Raw genomic sequence first — 17,868 nt, forward strand, 5'->3', positions numbered from 1 at the left:
CGGGAGAACACGTTGCGAAAAAAGACAGGCATTTTTTCATTCTTCATACAAGAACCTACACAATTTTAAGATTAGTATACCGCTATGGCTTTTTTGCCTAGAATGTGTGAATGAAAGCGTGATCGTTAGTGTATGAATGAGGTTGGTGTGTGAAGTAAGGTCAGATTGAGTGCATAATTTAAAGAAAGTACCAGAAACCCGCTAAAGAATGTGAAACGCGCTACAATTAGTGTTGTGTCATGGAGCTACAAAGCTGAGGGCGAGCATACAGCTCTTACCGAGTTGAGCTACCGAGAAGCCAGCTGATGAGTAGCTTAATACGAATTATCGGTGAGCTAACTCGAGAAAACATTTTAGTTGTACTTTTTGTGTTATATATTCAGTAACAATAAACAAAAAAAGCTCTGTACCTATAACCGAAACGACGTTTTGGTTTTATCCAGCAAAATAACCTTACTAGCAGGGCAGGTTTTTCAGCGTTCTCTCTAGTGAGATCATCCTGTATATTATTCTCATAAGTTTGTAGGTATGCGATAATGATAGCCAATGTATTAGAAAATCTGCTCTCACGCTCAATGATAACATGCGAGAGCTGAACAGCTGTCTGCACACTGGAGGGGAATTGATGTCACATCCTAAAAACCATGCTCTCTTGGTATCCGAAATCGAAAATCAGCTCGTTTGTATGGAATTTCGCATCAGCCGACGGGGAGTTTGCAGTTCTGCTGTAACAGTTCTGCTATAACGGCACTTCTCCTGTATGTTATTATCGTGTGCGTGCTTATCAGTACATGGATAACCTTATGGAACGAATGCGTATCATCTATCTCACTTGCACTAACGATCGTTCTCATGAGTTTGTTGGTATGCGATCGTGAGGGGCAATGTATAAGAAGATCTGCTCTTACGCTCAATGATGACATGAGAGAGCTGAACAGCTGTGTGCACACTGGAGGGGAATTGATGTTACCTGTTGTTTTGGATGCTCTCTTGGTGTCAGAAATCGAAAATCGGCTCGTTTTCGCATCAGCCGACGGGGAGTTTCAGATTCACGCGTACAAAAATTGCACCAAAGCTACGTTTCATGTAACAAGAGTCCATCCAAATCAGGAGATGATATCTAACCGGTGATCATGATGAACGATGAGGGTGAAGATGATCATCTGCTGCAGGGTTGTTGAAAGCAAATGTTAGCACAACAATTTCAAAAATGTTGCATTATAATTTTGTGTGAATTTTAAGTGAGAATGTAGCGTAATTTAGTGAAACTAATGGTATTATTTGTTGCATGTTTGTAAACTATCATGCGGTTGTTATTAGTTGCCGATAAATTCATTAATGAATGCTGATAATTTATGTGGTTCTATTTATATGGTTTTATTTAAATTTGAAGATTATTAACTTTTTTTTGTCTCAACAATGAACGGTCTAAACAATCGTGCAAATGAAGATTTGTTATTTTTTAACACATCTTTGTTTTATTTTTATTACTAAACATTCAATATAAGTAAGAAAGATCACGATCATTGTTGAGGATAAAAAATCATCCGCTCTTTAGTGGTGTTATTAGCCAATAAAACTTGTATTCTTTTACTAGTATTATTAAAAACGTAAAGATAATAAAATAGTTAGCTGATAAAAGATTGTAATAACAACCCTGTAACAGTTCTGCTATAACGGTACTTCTCCTGTATGTTATTATCGTGTGCGTGCTTATCAGTACTTGGAGAACCTTATGGAAAGAAGGCATATCATCGCTCTCTCTTGCACTAGTGCTTCTGGACCCATTAGTCTGATTGTATGCGATCGTGAGGGGCAATGTATAAGAAGATCTGCTCTTACGCTCAATGATGACATGAGAGAGCTGAACAGCTGTGTGCACACTGGAGGGGAATTGATGTTACCTCTTGTTTTGGATGCTCTCTTGGTGTCAGAAATCGAAAATCGGCTCGTTTTCGCATCAGCCGACGGGGAGTTTCAGATTCACGCGTACAAAAATTGCACCAAAGCTACGTTTCATGTAACAAGAGTCCATCCAAATCAGGAGATGATATCTAACCGGTGATCATGATGAACGATGACGGTGAAGATGATCATCTGCTGCAGGGTTGTTGAAAACAAATGTTAGCACAACAATTTCAAAAATGTTGCATTATCATTTTGTGTGAATTTTAAGTGAGAATGTAGCGTAATTTAGTGAAACTAATGGTATTATTTGTTGCATGTTTGTTGTTATTAGTTGCCGATAAATTCATTAATGATTGCTGATAATGTCTGTGGTTCTATTCAAGTGATTTTATTTAAATTTGAAGATTATTCACTGTTTTAAAAATTTTCTCAACAATGAATGGATTGAAAAATCTTGCAAACGAAGATTTGTTATTTTTAACATATTTTTGTTTTATTTTTATAACTAAAAAAAAAATTAATGGGGTCTACATTGTTGTTTATTAGCCAATAAAACTTGTATTCCTTCAGTAGTATTATTAAAAACGTACTAAACACCTTTTCATGTCAAATTAGAATCGGGGAAAAAAGCAAATTTACTCACCCTGCCGTTACAAATATAATTCAAAACATAAAATAACAATTCAGTAGGTAAGTCTTATTTATTTGATTGGTAATTAATACGATTATATATTTAATTTAAAATGCTATGTAAAATATCCATAGAGCTTTCGTTTCGCGGAGCATTCGGTATGAGTTTGTCATTTTTATTTTTATTTTAAAAACATCGTACTTAGATTACGAACTATCATTATTCTAAAGCATTTAAACATACTATGGTGTATACACCGCACAAATATTACAGGGCGTTATGATAAGATGTTGTTGATGTTATGTAAAATAATGGACGGAAACGCGTAAACTTCTCTAGCAAGGGATTTTACTATGATCCACGGACGGACGAGGGAATGTAAATCATATTAGACCTACATTTTTTTACAGTTACGAAATGCATCACACCGGGTGCAGGTGTCCAGCGAGTAGAGCGCTCTACTGCCTGAGAAGTGTGGAGACTAGTTGCATCAAGGGAACCACCAGAGCCACCGCGGCTAGCAAGCTGACAGATATGGACGGGACACGTGGGGCAGCGTTACATCCGTCCGTGTCGCAGGTGAAAATGCACGATCGGTACTCGATCTGATCACCTGGATTCCGCACGTAGTTGCAGTAGTTGCCTAAATCACGCGACGAGCAGTAACGCTTAGCACCAATACCGTCTACGTGCGCATGAATGGAACATAAGAAACAAATTAATCGTCCATCACTGTGGAATTACTTAATCAATCGTGACAGCAACATCTTCATAAGCTGGAGAATAAATAAAATTGTGTAACACACAACAAAAAGGATTAAAGCATGCTCTTATAAAATAAGGTGAGTTAGCAATGGAAACGAAGTGACACAAACTAACATGAACACGAAAATACACACACACGAAGCAAAAATCGAAACCGAACCATGCATTGCTGTCGACTTGATGCAGTACTCTGCCTCGAACACGTGATCGCACGGTTCCGGCTTAAAGGGTGACGCCTCATCTGCGACCAGCATGTCCGAACAGTACATAGAGTGGGCGGATGAACACTGGTAGCAGAGGATACCGTTCGCTGAAAAGGATTGGGAGTCAGTAGGTGAGTGTGTGTTAAGATGTTACCCTTTTTTTACACGCATCCAACACCTCCGTTGGCAAGAAGAATAATAAGCAGTGTTATTTTGTCATGCGAATTGCATACATTGCGGGGTAATGTTGAGTAACGCTATTACAAGGCGCCTAAAGTTATGCAAGTGCAAAAACGATCAGAGTTCATCTCGGTTTCTGTGCAATGCCCTTGTTATCCCCTTGGTTAGTGAAGTTAAACGTTAGATATTATTACCAACAACGTTTCAGACAGAGCAGACAGAGAAGAGTTTTGTTAATGCAGTGTCACTTTCTACCAGGCAGCCAGCAGAGTATCGCAGAGGGAGTTGATTAGTAACGTAATACGAGCAGCCATGCTGTGAATCTATTGCAGGTCTCTTTTATGCAGCCAAATATACCTTCGAAGCGACCAATATGCTTGATGCAGTACTTTGCCCCGTACACGTTGGAGCAGTCAACTGGCTTTAGGTCGGGACGATCGAACCTTTCGAACCATTCGCTGCACTGGAACGGAGTTGTTGAGTCGGTCGTATTGCATACGTAGCAGCTGATGGCCGTTGCTTCATGGTTCGTCACATTCCGAAGAAGAAAGAATCATTGTTAGAACATTATCATCTCCCCATTATAGTTCCTCTTTACTTCTCAAGCCTGAAATTCCACTTGAATCCCCTTTGCTTATAATCTATCACTTCAACCATGCACAAATGCAACTCTCGTACGTCCTGCCGTTCGTATGTTACTACTCACACAAGAGATAATCATTTTAATGGCCAAAATCTCGTACTCACATTCCGCACCATTGCACTCACACAGAGGAAAATGAGTACTTAAAACGAAAGCGGTCCAATTTGTGTCCATTGGATTGCGAGTGAAACACCACCAAAACGGTATAAAACGTTCCCATTTTCTCTGCTCATTTGGAAGGATAAGAAGGCACTTTCCACGAACGCAGTACAAAACGGTAGAGGCCCACAGTAAAATGCAGATTTAATCAGCTTAATGCAGTCGGTTATGGCTACAAAACAAAAAAACATTAACATTCTCAAGCATTCGTTTGTCCTCTCCAAAACAATGAAAATCCTCCGTAGCATGGGTAATACTTCAAAAACGCCAAATAATGGGGAATGCTTGCCATGAAGTGGTTTTCTTCGATTTCATTTCCATTCCTTAAGAACTTACCGCTTATTAACATTATCACACAAACCGTTTTATGCTGACGTAGCGCCCGTTGGTTTCAGTTGAATGGAAATAAGCAAATAGAGAAAGCGCTTCAAACTTGATTCACAACAAAGTACCAAAGTCAAATAGAAGAGCTCGCTCGGTCGCTGTGTTACTTTGGAAAAGTCCTGCTGGGGTTTATTGCTACAACCTCACGCTTCATTTGATGCAACAAAAGCCAGCAATGTAAGGATTTTGCTACCTTTTCTGTCCTTTTCGTAAGGTACACGCCTAGACGATCAATATATGAACCATTTCGATTGTCCATCGATGTGGAAGGGCGATGATAAGAACTCGCCATCGTACGGGCCCGTACTAGAACGTTGTAAGCGGCACAGAACACAAATAGTCCATCCCATCCCGGAGCGGATATTGTAGCTAAATGAATCAGTCCATCAGTCCATCAGCCCGATGACTGGTTCTGGTTCTAGTATCTGATGGATGGGCTGCCCAATAAAAATCATTCCACAAAAAATGCATGAATGCAACAGTTTTCATGACGATTTAAAAAAAAAAACAAAATTCCACCTTGAACACGATTAAATACTCCACCGACGTCTGAAATTTCACATCTCACCAACGATCTTCATCTCACCGATCTCATCACTACTCACTCTGGGCGAGTCTCACGCTTGTCACTCGATCAAACTCACCCCAAACAACAACAAAACCCCAGTCCAAATGACTCATTGCACTGTGCCGTTGGTCTGTTACATTTTACCACTTAAAGCACACAACTTACCACTTTCTATGGCAGCCAGCAGGAAAACAATTCCCAGCATAAATGGCTTCATGTTTGCACGTTTAATTGGTCTGTTTTATGATTTCTCCACGACACACATACACGCCACACTGACTCGATGATTAGTGTTTGTTTTCCAGTCGCTGTTCTCTATCTTCTGTATGGGGTTGGTTAGCAACCGTTACCAAAGAAACACCTGCAATATAACAAGACTTATGAAACAAACAGAGCTGCTTAATTTATTTACAAAACAGGTAATTTTACGCTTACGCTTCGCTTTCGCTGCTCACCTGCTGCAAACCAAACACACACGTTTACGATCACGATCTGTCATTGGCTCATTTGACAGATGAGCTGGAACGATCAGTTTACGGTGTGGCGCGGGCTGTTCTTGTGATGACAGCTTAATTTTAAAAGTACCCAAAACACGCGCTGAGCGTACACTGCATGTCCATTGCTAACGCGACTGATGGAAAAGAAACACATAAAAACACCCACCCACAAGGGCGTTGAACTACTCGCTCCGAAAGGAATAAAGTGACTGTAATGCAATACAAGTGAAGCGGTCCAGTCGGTTGACTGGAAAGAATATTTTCCAATGCACATGCGCATTACGACGTTGGAAAAACTACGCTACCATTCAGTGGCTACACGTTCCCTTTTGGGTTTCAAACCGACCTGTACGCATTAACTGCTCCCTCTAATTAGGAATTTGAATCCAACAGCCGCGCCTTGATGTGTAACCAATATTACAGAGCGTGAATAGAGGTAATTAAATTGTACGGCAAAGAAGAATATCCTCCCATCTTATTGTGAATTGTATGAAGGGAAAAAAAGCGTGTTAATCGAGAATATTTTTGTGTCGCTTGCCAATAAAACTTGTATTCTTTTACTAGTATTATTAAAAACGTAAAGATAATAAAATAGTTAGCTGATATAAGATTGTAATAACAACCCTGTAACAGTTCTACTATAACGGTACTTCTCCTGTATGTTATTATCGTGTGCGTGCTTATCAGTACTTGGAGAACCTTATGGAACGAATGCGTATCATCTATCTCACTTGCACTAACGATCGTTCTCATGAGTTTGTTGGTATGCGATCGTGAGGGGCAATGTATAAGAAGATCTGCTCTCACGCTCAATGATGACATGCGAGAGCTGAACAGCTGTGTGCACACTGGAGGGGAATTGATGTTACCTGTTGTTTTGGATGCTCTCTTGGTGTCAGAAATCGAAAATCGGCTCGTTTTCGCATCAGCCGTCGGGGAGTTTCAGATTCACGCGTACAAAAATTGCACCAAAGCTACGTTTCATGTAACAAGAGTCCATCCAAATCAGGAGATGATATCTAACCGGTGATCATGATGAACGATGACGGTGAAGATGATCATCTGCTGCAGGGTGGTTGAAAACAAATGTTAGCACAACAATTTCAAAAATGTTGCATCATAATTTTGTGTGAATTTAAAGTGCGTTTAGAGTTTAAAGTTGCGTAATTGAGTGAAACTAATGGTAATATTTGTTGTATGTTTGTAAACTATCATTCGGTTGTTATTAGTTGCCGATAAATCCGTTACTTGTCAAACACATTTTCGCCAGGAATCGTGCTGTAACATCCCGTGAAACTTCGAACTATATTCCAGGTTAACGCGTTCATCTTCGAATGATGTTTTGTAGGCTTATCAATATACGATGTACTTCCTGAAAAAGAAACTTTAAACTAGGCGCAAACAATAAACCCAAACGTGTCCAGTGTTCTGTACTTCTTTCGTCTCTTTATTCAACAAATTTTCTTGCTCTTATCACGATGTTTCCCATACATAAGTCTTTCTCTGTGTACGATCCGGCATTCTAAATTATTTTGACCACATATATTGCTACCCGTGTAAATGGTAACAGTTCCAATACTTCAAATGAAATGCTTTGTGGCTGTTGGCGAGTACTTTTCGATAGATACTGCTTCCTATCTAAAAACAAGCAAAAACCGTTGTTATATTACGTTCGTTCCGGAGCCGCACATGGCCCAATTGCTATGTACGTGAGAAAACATTTCAAGTAGCATGTCAAAAGCGCTATCTTTCTCTGTTTCCGACCTACAACTGTCGATTTGCATTCATGCTTCTAAATCTAAAGCCAAATTTCCACACGAACCTCAGGCACGACAATTCCTTTATCGAACTTATTTATTCTATCCTCGCTTACACGACCCCTAATAATACATATATGAATTCTTGAGTCTATACATAGACAGGTAAATGATTCAGTGAACATGAATTAAGTGTTTGTCGCGAAATCTTACAAAAGCAAATTATATCACTCCTTTATAGTCCATTTTTATGCAGATAGTAGTATCGAAAGGCGGATAAACAAATCGAATCTTTTCTCCGGGCTACGGCAAACAGCTGTGTTGAGGACTGTCTCATGTTAAATGTGTAGTCTTCAACATTTGTATGTCTTCAACACATTCAACAATGTGTTGTCTTCAATTTAGTGATGCAATTTTCGTAGTGATGATAGTGATGATCTTTTCGCATCTGTATCCCGAAAAGTGTCTAACGCTCATCATATCGATACATATTCGTTTAACACAAAACAATATTATACCTATGGTCAAGCTACAAAGAGATAAAAGTAAAATAATAAAATACACACTCTCTCTTGAAATAAGATTAACAAAATATAAATGAAATATCACACTGCGCCAAAAAAACACAAGCGGTGTTGTTCGTTTTGGAAGGAAATTTAAAGTCTGATTGTATAACAATATAATAGAAGCATCAGCAAGAAAAATAAACACATAATATAATGTCCACTTTTAGTGAACACTAAGATCGGTGATCGGAGCGATAGCGCACGCATTACGAAAACATACTGATACGTTTAAATAAATATACTCAACAGCACCCACCACACACTCTCTCAACTATATCCATCCCAAATCAATGGGACGAGACACTTCAAACAGTTTTCGATTGCTTTACCGAACGCCTAGGTAAGTGCCGGTTTAACGCGTGTTTTCTTTCGCTTTAGACTTGAATCTGTCTTGAGAGACCGCTTCTTCTTTAGTAACTTCTTCCCGGTGACGTCGTTGCCCGATTTGGTCGATTTGGCCAGTTTCGTCTGCTTGGGTTTAAGCGAATTCTTACCAAATTTACCACTCTTCGTTTCACCGCTGCTGCTGCCACTTCCACTCGCGATGCTACCTCCACCAGCAGCTCCACTATCAAGAGATGATCCTGGACAAACGGAGGACGTAACGACGTCACTACAGCCGAGTGTGATCAGCTCTTCCGCACCGGCACTAAGCACCGTACTGGTGTGCAGATCGGTCGTTGCCTGTGTGTAAGTCGAGATAAACTTCGAAATTCCACCAGTCGTGGTAACGATCGTGCCCGTTGCCAGTGGAACGGTGGTATAAGAACAACAGGGCGCCGCATCGAAGCTATCGTCACACTGCATCATGCTGTTCACATCCAGCAGCTTGCTTTCCGACTTGACTTTCTTGCCCGGTGCCAGTGACGGAAGGTCCGAAAGAGTACCCGGCACAACGGTTAAAAAGTTGGGTAACGAACCCGAACTTAGACTGCCCTTAAAACACAGCTCTAATGCCGCCGTTCGATCCACACCGGAACCACTCCCAGGGCCACCGATACCCGGATGTTGCGGTGACACTTTGATCTTTTTGCGAGGCACTTGTTCTTTCGTGCTGCGAAGCATAAGCTCCTGGATTTTCTTGCCACTACCGGTACCTATCCCCGATGCACCGGTCACTCCCCCACCGACATCGCACAGCACCTTTGCTTTCTTCGACTTTCCAAAACTACTCACTTTGCGCGATATCTTGCTAGCCGCGGGACCATGGGACGTTTTCAGTGTGACGGACCCGGAACCCGTCGTTTTCAACACCTGCCGTCCGCTAGATCCGGCCCCAGGGCCAACCATACCGGGCACAACGGAATGGCTAGCAGTGTTGTTCGCATTGCCACTACTACCACCCGTGCTCGTTAGTAGAAGAGTCGTCGAATCGGGGTCGCTTACAATTTTACAAACATTGGCACCGCTGGCCACGGTTGAGACGGTGGTACCGGGTTGACCCCCGGAACCGAGCCCGACCGTTGGATCCCATTGGATAGCGTTTTCCTTAGCAACGTCTATTGAACAGGACAGCTGATTGGCGAGCCGCTTCGTGTGAGACTTTTGAGTCTGTCAGTGGCCCGTGCAGGAGGACGTGTACAGGATACGATGAGGAAGATCGATGAAAATAGAGAAATAAAATGACGGTGTAAATGAATGTGCGAAGCAAGACGTGTGTGTTAAGATGATCATGATATAATGTAGTGTGCATGTGCCCTCCAGTTTCCAACTCTATTCCTGTACCGAACCATAAACGGGTTAAAAAAATTCTAGCTTTAGATACGCAGTTATTAGTGGAAAGGTGAATGTATTTACAATAAGCACGACCCTCAAATCTTGTATCATAAGTAATACAATAAGTGCAAGACCGTCTTTAATTAAAGTACAACACAATAAATAGTAATCTACAAGATTCCCAGGAAGGACAAGAAAACATTCTCAAAATTATCACCATTAAACACTAAAACACCTACACCACTATTAGATAGGACAAGGTAACGAAATACATATGTTAAATCTACTACCGTGGGAAAAGAAAGCAAACAGAAAACACAATCAACAATTTAACTTTATTAATTCGCTATCAATATTAACATGTTACTCTGTTTGTTCGTTCGTTTGCCCGTCGAACGCGGATAGAAAGTGCTTCATAAGTGTAGTATATAAAGAAAATAAAGATCCAGATCCACTCTAACTTTTCGAATTGCTTCCCAACGAGGGTCAGAGTAAGTAAGAACACATCGAAACGGCAGCGAGTAGTTGCAGATTGTAGCGAAAAAGCATCCATCACCAATAGTTATCCTTCTAGAGTATAGCCCTTCGTTCACTATTACTGCACATTGAGATCATAATGCACTGCACCGTTGTTAGTATCGAGCTAGTAGTAGTGGAAGTAGCAGTAGTAATAGTAAAAGTTGTAACATGGCACCCGGTAATGTCACGATTCTGCTCTTCATTTCGGTAAAGAGAACAACCTTAAAATGAACATCAAGAGAGTGGTTGCTTCTGACCGGAAGATATGGCATATTAAAGCCAATCGTAACCTACAATATCACCATACTGCAGGAGGGAAAGAACGAAAAAGGAGATAGAAACATAATCGACCAGATGGAAAAAAGATGAACCAAACACCCAACCATGCTACGCAGCGTAGTTATGAGATCGTTTACTTAAATCGTAGCGTTTCTCTGTGCATGGTTGCATAAATATCTCTCCCAATCTTCAAGAAAGATATTTAAGTAATTATTTTTTTAACGTAACGCTACGAATTAAGTTGAGGATCGTTTCAATGGGAATGGGAACTTTAGTAAACATGAACATTATACGATGATAATAGTTAGATAATAATGGCAAGCAATTATCTATAGGGGGGGACCAAAAGATAGGGACCCTTTAATGTCTAGGCGACCTGATGCTGGGGCTGCGGTTGATGATGCTGTTGGAATGCGTCGGCAAAGAGAAGCGCTGCCCGCGGACAACATATTACCTTGTTAGTGACGCGTGCCTTCGATGACCCACGTTCGATTTCGATTCGCAGTGCATTCCGTAGACCCTGCAGCGTGCGAAACTCGCAATTTGGTAATCGTGACAGTGGGTTCGAGTTGGTCAGATCCAATATCGACGGTCCGAGAGCTTTGCCAACCTAAAAATGAAAAATTGTATTAGCTCAATCTGGATCTGGTGGACCTGGCAATTCGTTTAAATAACCTCCTCGAATACGGCCGGTGTGTACTTGGGAGGTACCAGCGTGTGCGTTGTTTTAGCAACAATCTCCTTGCCCCTGGGTGGCAGTATATTAACACATTTGCCAGTATTGTAGTTACATTCGAGTGTGTAACTTTTAATCAATCCGGTCGTCTTATAGACGGCTACACGACCAGAACCTTCCTTGGATAGGCCATCTCTTTTCCCTCTAAAGAAAGAAATGCAATTACAAGTTAGTATTGGCAGTTCTAACTAGTGCGATCATATTCGTTCCGCTTACTTGTAGTACATGTTCCGCTCGCTGAAGTTGCACGCATCAAAGTGGAAGTGCTGCGAATTGAGGCTCATTAACCGTGGCAACAGCATACACTCGACGGCTTCGATCGTGTTGGGCAGATGGTTCCCGTACATGAAGACACCTTTCTTCGAGGCATGTCCATGCAAATCAATGTACATGAACAAATTGCTCCGATCCTCATACACTACCCTGTCGTGCCGTTCGTCCAGCTGGGCCAGAAAATCCATACTAATGTTCAAGCTTCGTGCACCACCGCCAATTCCACCTGCTCCAATTACTGGATTCAGGTATTCGTTACGATGCGATCGATAGTGGCTAAACTGGGCGGCGTTTGTTTGAGGCGTCTGGGGACGATTTTTACCTCCCGGAGCAGTGCCAGTTTCGCCAAGGACACTTCCACCACCCGAAGCTCGACCTCCTACTATTCCACTCACGCCAATCAAGGAAGATGTCGTGGAAGATGTTGTTTGCTGCTTTCCACTTCCGGCACCTTTTTTAAATGATCCAAGCGCCAATTTGCCACCGTGTAGCGTGGTAACGACCTGTCCTTGTATGGTGGCACCACTTGACATTCCACCCGCTGCCGTTCCTCCACTAGCCAAATGATGATGGTGGTGATGGTGATGATGATGATGATGGTGATGGTGGTGTTGGTGAGGATGGACCAGAAACTCCTTGAACTTTAGTGTGCCTGGTGTAGCGCCAAGAAACTGTGGCTTGCTCAATACATGCTGCTTGTGATGCGCACCCTTACCGATGCATCCTTTCCCCGTATCGACCCTGGCTGCCACCGAGTGAACTGATTTTTTTAAGCTCAAACTGGAGGCACTACGACCGCTAGTGGGTGGCCCGGTGCGAACTGACGCATGTCCAAGATTGGTGTTACTCCCTTCGCTGAGGATAGGATTTAGCTCGGGAATAAGTTTCTCGGTGAAGACTTGTGCTGCAGTCGTAGCAGCCGCAACGAGAGATGGAGGTTGCACTACGGTGGGAGGTGATGCGTCCGGAACCTGAACCGGAACTGGCGTGGTTTTTCCCCCGTGAGGATAAACGCTTGAATCTGCCGATGATTGGGTGAGCAGCGTGGTTGATGCGGCCTTCGAAGTCAACAAAGACGATGTTGAACTTGCCTCACTGAACCCGGAATCAGACGCCGCCGGTGTATCTTGTTCGACTGAATCAGACTCTGAAAGCAAAAACCAACGGGATATTAGAACGGATTAAAGCGGCATTTGAATGAATCATTATGCATGCATTGTTGAAATTTCATTTTGCAAACATGCTGAATGACAGTGACCGCGTATTGAATCGGTATTTGAAATGTTCTTTTTAAACGAATGGTTTCCCTCAGCGGACGGTGAAATGTGCTACCAGATCAAAACACGGTAAAGAAACATCATTTGGAATCATCGATTATGGTTAAGTCTTTTCTGATCCGGGATCTAGCGCGCTCCCTATTCCATGGGGACGGCGCACCGATAGCCCCTAAGCTTCCTCTGCCAATGGAATGCAATGAATCTTCCAAATTGTGTTCCAAGTTGCGAAACATGCGTGAAGCTAGCGGATGGATGAAATTCCATGGAAACGCCCTTCTTGGACATACCATCGGTGAGTGGTGACGATGTGTTAGAAGCGGTTGCCGCGTTGGCATTAATAAGACCCGCTGGAGATGACAACACGGGTGATGTCGACGACGTGACCACTAGTTCCTTCGTCGTCACTGTTTCTTCCTCAACCGCAGGCAACAGTAAAGTGGGCTTCGGAAGGGCCTGCGCTATTGGGGACAACTTCCCAGCAGGAAGCGCAAGACTCTCGGCAGAATGTTCGGACGCTACAGACTTTGCGCGACGACGGCGTAGAATTTTGCCAAAAATCTTATCCGACCACGATGATGTTACGGATTTCGATCGATTTGACAAGTTGGCCGTTGGTTCGGTGGGTGTTACAAAAGCGATCACAGATCTTCTCTCGCTAGACACGCTTATGGACGGTACGCTGGAGAGGGACGGAGTGCGTCGCTTTCGAGTCGTTCCTTCCACTGGAAACGACATATTTGAGGACAAACGTTTCACTGGATGCGTCGAGACAGTAAGAGGAAGTACGGTACTTGAGTTGGAAGCTTTCGACGACTCGATCGAAGCTGTTAGTTTGGGTAGTTTCATTTTTTGAATGTGTGTTGTGTTAGTAGTAGCTGTAATAGTAGTGGTAGTAGTAGTAGTGGTTACTGTGGTCGATATTGTAACGGACAGCTGTGCGTTCTGCGTGCTGTTTCGTCTCGGTATCGTTATTGGTTTGGTCAAAGGTGTACCTTTTTTAAGTGCCACATTAACATTGCCACCCGTTGCATCCGTTGATGTGGAGGCTTCTGAGGAAGATGTTACAGCTGCAGGATCAACGACGTTGTCCTTTACTTCTGCGGATGCAGCAGCTTGTGCTGCATCCTTTTCCAATTCGTATGGTTCAACTTCATCTACACCAAGATGGTAGTATCTGGAAAATAAGAAAGTAATTGCGAGGTTTAATAACAAACGTAAACTGATTGTCTGTATGCCCAACTGCCCAACTAACCGAATTAACTTCCTGGCTGCATAAATCGCTGGTTGTGTCTCGTGGCACGGGCTTATATACACTCGGTTGAGATTGTGCCCTCGGGTGTCCGAACGATACAAGCCATTGTATACTCCATCCGGGTTCAAGAATGGTATAATCTTAAACACGTACATCCTGCGCAGCGTTTGCGCGACTACACTTTTCCGATCGAGCAGCATGCTGAGAAACCCGTTCAGCACGAAACTGGCTGGCGTTTCACCCGGATGCACGCGCGACGAGATGAAAACGATTTTCTTATCCTTAAACGTATGACAACGCTGAGCCTCGTCGTCCGGGAAAAGATTGCGCAGTCGTACCTCCCGAGCCGTTTGGATCTTGTGAAAGGAGCTTATCGTGAGTAGTTCGATCCGGCGACGTTCAATCGAGTGTGTTAGCAGCTCCCGGCAGTAATAGATTTCATCCCGTGGATCCATCTTCAAATCCTCCTCTGAGAGATTTGGGGTAGACGATGCGACATTCAGCTGATGATGAAACGATGGTAACTTCGTCTTCGTTGTGCACGTCGATGAGGACGCTTGTGCGGATTGTTTTGTTTCACCACTACCGGCAGTAGCACCAGACGGTAACTCTATTTTCACCTTATGTACAAGACTTGTTATCTGTTGCATCGATTCGGAGGTATTTTCGTCTATTATCATTCCACCGGTTCCCGATCCGAGCACGGATTGTAGGGATTTGTTCGCTTCCGACAACAAGGCTTCCTTGGTCGGTATGGTCTGGCCAACGCCATCGCGTGCCGTCTCATCGAACGATTCTGGGCTAGTTCGATCAACGCGCTCCATCTTCGATAGCTTTCCTTTCCGGCGGTGGGGCGCAAGATTGGATATGTTCTTCGACTCCTCTGCGGTGGCCGCCGGGAGTGAATCGTACTTTTGCGATATTTCATACGCCATTTTGTTTAGCTCGAACGGGTGCCGTCCAAACTTTCGGTCGAACGAGGCCAACTGGTCGAGCAGTTCGGTGTATGTGAAGGGAAACGTAAAAGCGTAATAGATTCGTATCTGATCTCCGCCCACCTCCGGCACCTTGTGCAGGAAGGAAATGAAAAACACATCGTTCGTGATCTGTGAAAAAACGAGGAAAACGAAGTTAGACGTTTGCTATTCTTTCGAACCCCGGGACGTTATTTTGCTCACCGAATATGATGGTTTATCTTTGATCCGCTCCCAACGCCCATTGGGGCCAACCTTCGTCACCGGATGCATTCCCTGGCTGAACAGTTTGGCTTGCTTGTTCAGATTCATCACGTTGAACTTCACGATCTGATTTGGGCGTCCACCCGTCACGGCGAAATGAAACCAGGTGCGATTCTGATTTTCGTATGGCGTGCCACCACAGTCCGGTCTTGTCCACAAATTGAACTCTACCTCCACCAGCGGGTTTTCGGTCGCATGCGGCGTAGGTGAGGGGATTGGTAAACCAAGGGTGCTAGTGGCTCCGGCTACCGTGATTGAGCTACCGTTGCCACTTCCAGCGGTCGAGGAAAGCAGTCCATGATGTTGCTGCTGTTGTCCCAAACCGATCCCAAGTGTTGCGGCTACTATCGCGGAAGCACTGGTAATGCCGGTGGTCTGAACGGTACTGCATCCCGAACCAATAATGGGAGCGCTACTTCCTCCTCCTCCTCCTCCTCCTGCAGAAGACGTTCCCCCTCCTGCACCTATAACATTCGACACCGTGTTACCAACGATGCCGAGTCCTAGAAATGTGACAAAACAAGACAAAAGGAAAAGAATTAAAATGGAACCAAATAGCAAAGCCATGGAATTAGGTTATTTATTTGAAACATTGCCCGCACCCGCACCAATATCGTTTATTTCGCTACACAGAGCTATGTTTGGAGGAATGTAGGCACTCGCCAAAAGGATTTGTTGATTTTTGGGCTACTTTGATTTGATCGATTTAACTGTCATGCAAATGTTTGGAGTGCGGTATAATGAGGGAGGAGGTCTGTAGGGAGAATTTTCCTTCCGTCAAACTTGTGTTTTCACACAAACAAACGTGAGGTGAAGAAATTTTATCTCATGGTAATATGAACAACGATTTATTGATGTCATGCTAATCGCCGCATGCCGAAATAGTCGAAAGGATTCATAACGTCCCTACTGGGTTTGCCGTTTTATCGATCCGGTGTAAACAATCAGACGCACATTAACCCTTTCCAAAGCATGTAAGCTATGTGGACCTCTAATCATCACTAAACAAATTAATTAAAGTAAACACAAGTAACAACTTTAAACAAACAAATTAAACACAACTTATAAAATCTCGCATTCAATAATGGACATCGGTGACATTGGTAGGACTCAGTAGTGTCCGACACATCTCTTGAACAGACAATATATCAGTGTGTCCTAAAATAAAGATTACATCCTCGTTGTCTGGCCGGCTGTTATACGATGTTTTTAATAAAACTCTGCGCCATACAGGCCAAAGGGGACCAACCACCTACCGGTGCACGCTCGCGTTCATACTTTGGGGGTTTGTGTGTGTGCTGCCTGTTTATGTAACAAGCGCCAATCAGGCCAACATTCGGACACCCAGGAAAAAATACCATCGCGAGCAACCTCAACCGCCGCTACTGTTTTGCTTTCTACCGGGTCAAGCCATCCAATTCTAATTCTAATCGTAGCAATCGTAATTGCAAAGTGAAATCGAAGACGGCGACGAACGTCGCTACCAGATGTAGAAAGTTGTTTCGCTATCGTTGGCACAGCTCACTTGGATCGATTTTGCACTTAGTGATTTAGGTGGTGGTGGATGGAATATTTCGTATGTGGACATTCAATAAAAGCACATCTCAACGTGTCAACCAATGAAAAACGGGGTATCAGTAATTACCTTCACAGCATCGTACCAGCTCAACCTTGCCCAGGTTGCCGGAATCGAACTTCGAGTAGAACGTGTATCCAGCACATTCGAAGTTGTCCACCATCATCGTCATCGCTTTCCGTTTTGCTTGCTGCTGCTGCTGCTGCTACTTTGGCCGGACAACACACCAAACTTTACTCGCTGCTCATCCTTCACCTCCTGCACTGGGTGTGATGTACTCGTACGAAAATTTTCAAGCAATTGCAATGCGGGCTGTCCCTTTTTAAAGGTGGACAACAACCGTCGATATGCTGCCGAAAACAATGCACCGCATCGGGAACGACACGAGACCTGCCGCTGCTGCTGCTGCTACTACTGCTGCGGCGCTCGGGACGTTCTTCTATTTTTCTCACTGTTTTCGCTCAGCTGAGACTACTTCGATTAAAACGTGGGGGGAGAGAAAATGTTAGCATAGAAATTGAAAGCTATCGTTCGTGGGGCTGTTAGATAGAACAGAATGGATGAAACAGCTCGTCGTGGGCCAACACAAACACCTCACCAATACAGTGGCACGCGTTTCGTTCTTTAGCTTATTGTTGCACGAATGGGCTGGGGAGGTGATGATGTTTGACAATGTGCTTCGCGTTAATCATACGGGGTGAAACGTAAACAAAACATTGCCTGCAATCACACCCCATCTGT

General features: G+C 43.4%; 2 protein-coding genes across 3 annotated transcripts; both read right to left on the minus strand.

Annotated features, from left to right (window-relative positions):
• Window positions 1–2,469: 2,469 nt before the first annotated feature.
• LOC128303744 (U-scoloptoxin(05)-Sm1a) lies at window positions 2,470–5,978 on the minus strand. 2 transcript variants are annotated; one of them, XM_053040802.1, is made up of 4 exons: window positions 5,877–5,978; window positions 5,607–5,818; window positions 4,045–4,206; window positions 2,470–3,224 (listed from the first exon to the last, which is right to left on the minus strand). In XM_053040802.1, the coding sequence occupies exons 2-4, from the start codon at window positions 5,656–5,658 to the stop codon at window positions 2,998–3,000; spliced, it is 441 nt and encodes a 146-aa protein (XP_052896762.1). In that variant the 5' UTR covers window positions 5,659–5,818; window positions 5,877–5,978; the 3' UTR covers window positions 2,470–2,997. The 2 variants fall into 2 exon arrangements, with proteins under 2 accessions (XP_052896762.1, XP_052896761.1); XM_053040801.1 differs by having other exon boundaries at window positions 5,607–5,802; window positions 5,877–5,973.
• A 1,386-nt stretch (window positions 5,979–7,364) lies between these two features.
• Window positions 7,365–17,378, minus strand: LOC128303170 (uncharacterized). Its single transcript, XM_053040035.1, has 9 exons — window positions 17,197–17,378; window positions 15,492–16,054; window positions 14,314–15,419; window positions 14,054–14,235; window positions 13,349–13,783; window positions 11,728–12,931; window positions 11,451–11,655; window positions 11,230–11,385; window positions 7,365–9,812 (listed from the first exon to the last, which is right to left on the minus strand). Exons 1-9 carry the CDS (start codon window positions 17,297–17,299, stop codon window positions 8,598–8,600), a joined length of 5,169 nt encoding a protein of 1,722 aa, XP_052895995.1. The 5' UTR covers window positions 17,300–17,378; the 3' UTR covers window positions 7,365–8,597.
• Between the last annotated feature and the right edge of the window lie 490 nt (window positions 17,379–17,868).

This window comes from Anopheles moucheti, chromosome 3, assembly GCF_943734755.1.
Source record: "Anopheles moucheti chromosome 3, idAnoMoucSN_F20_07, whole genome shotgun sequence".
Classification (NCBI taxonomy): domain Eukaryota; kingdom Metazoa; phylum Arthropoda; class Insecta; order Diptera; family Culicidae; genus Anopheles; species Anopheles moucheti.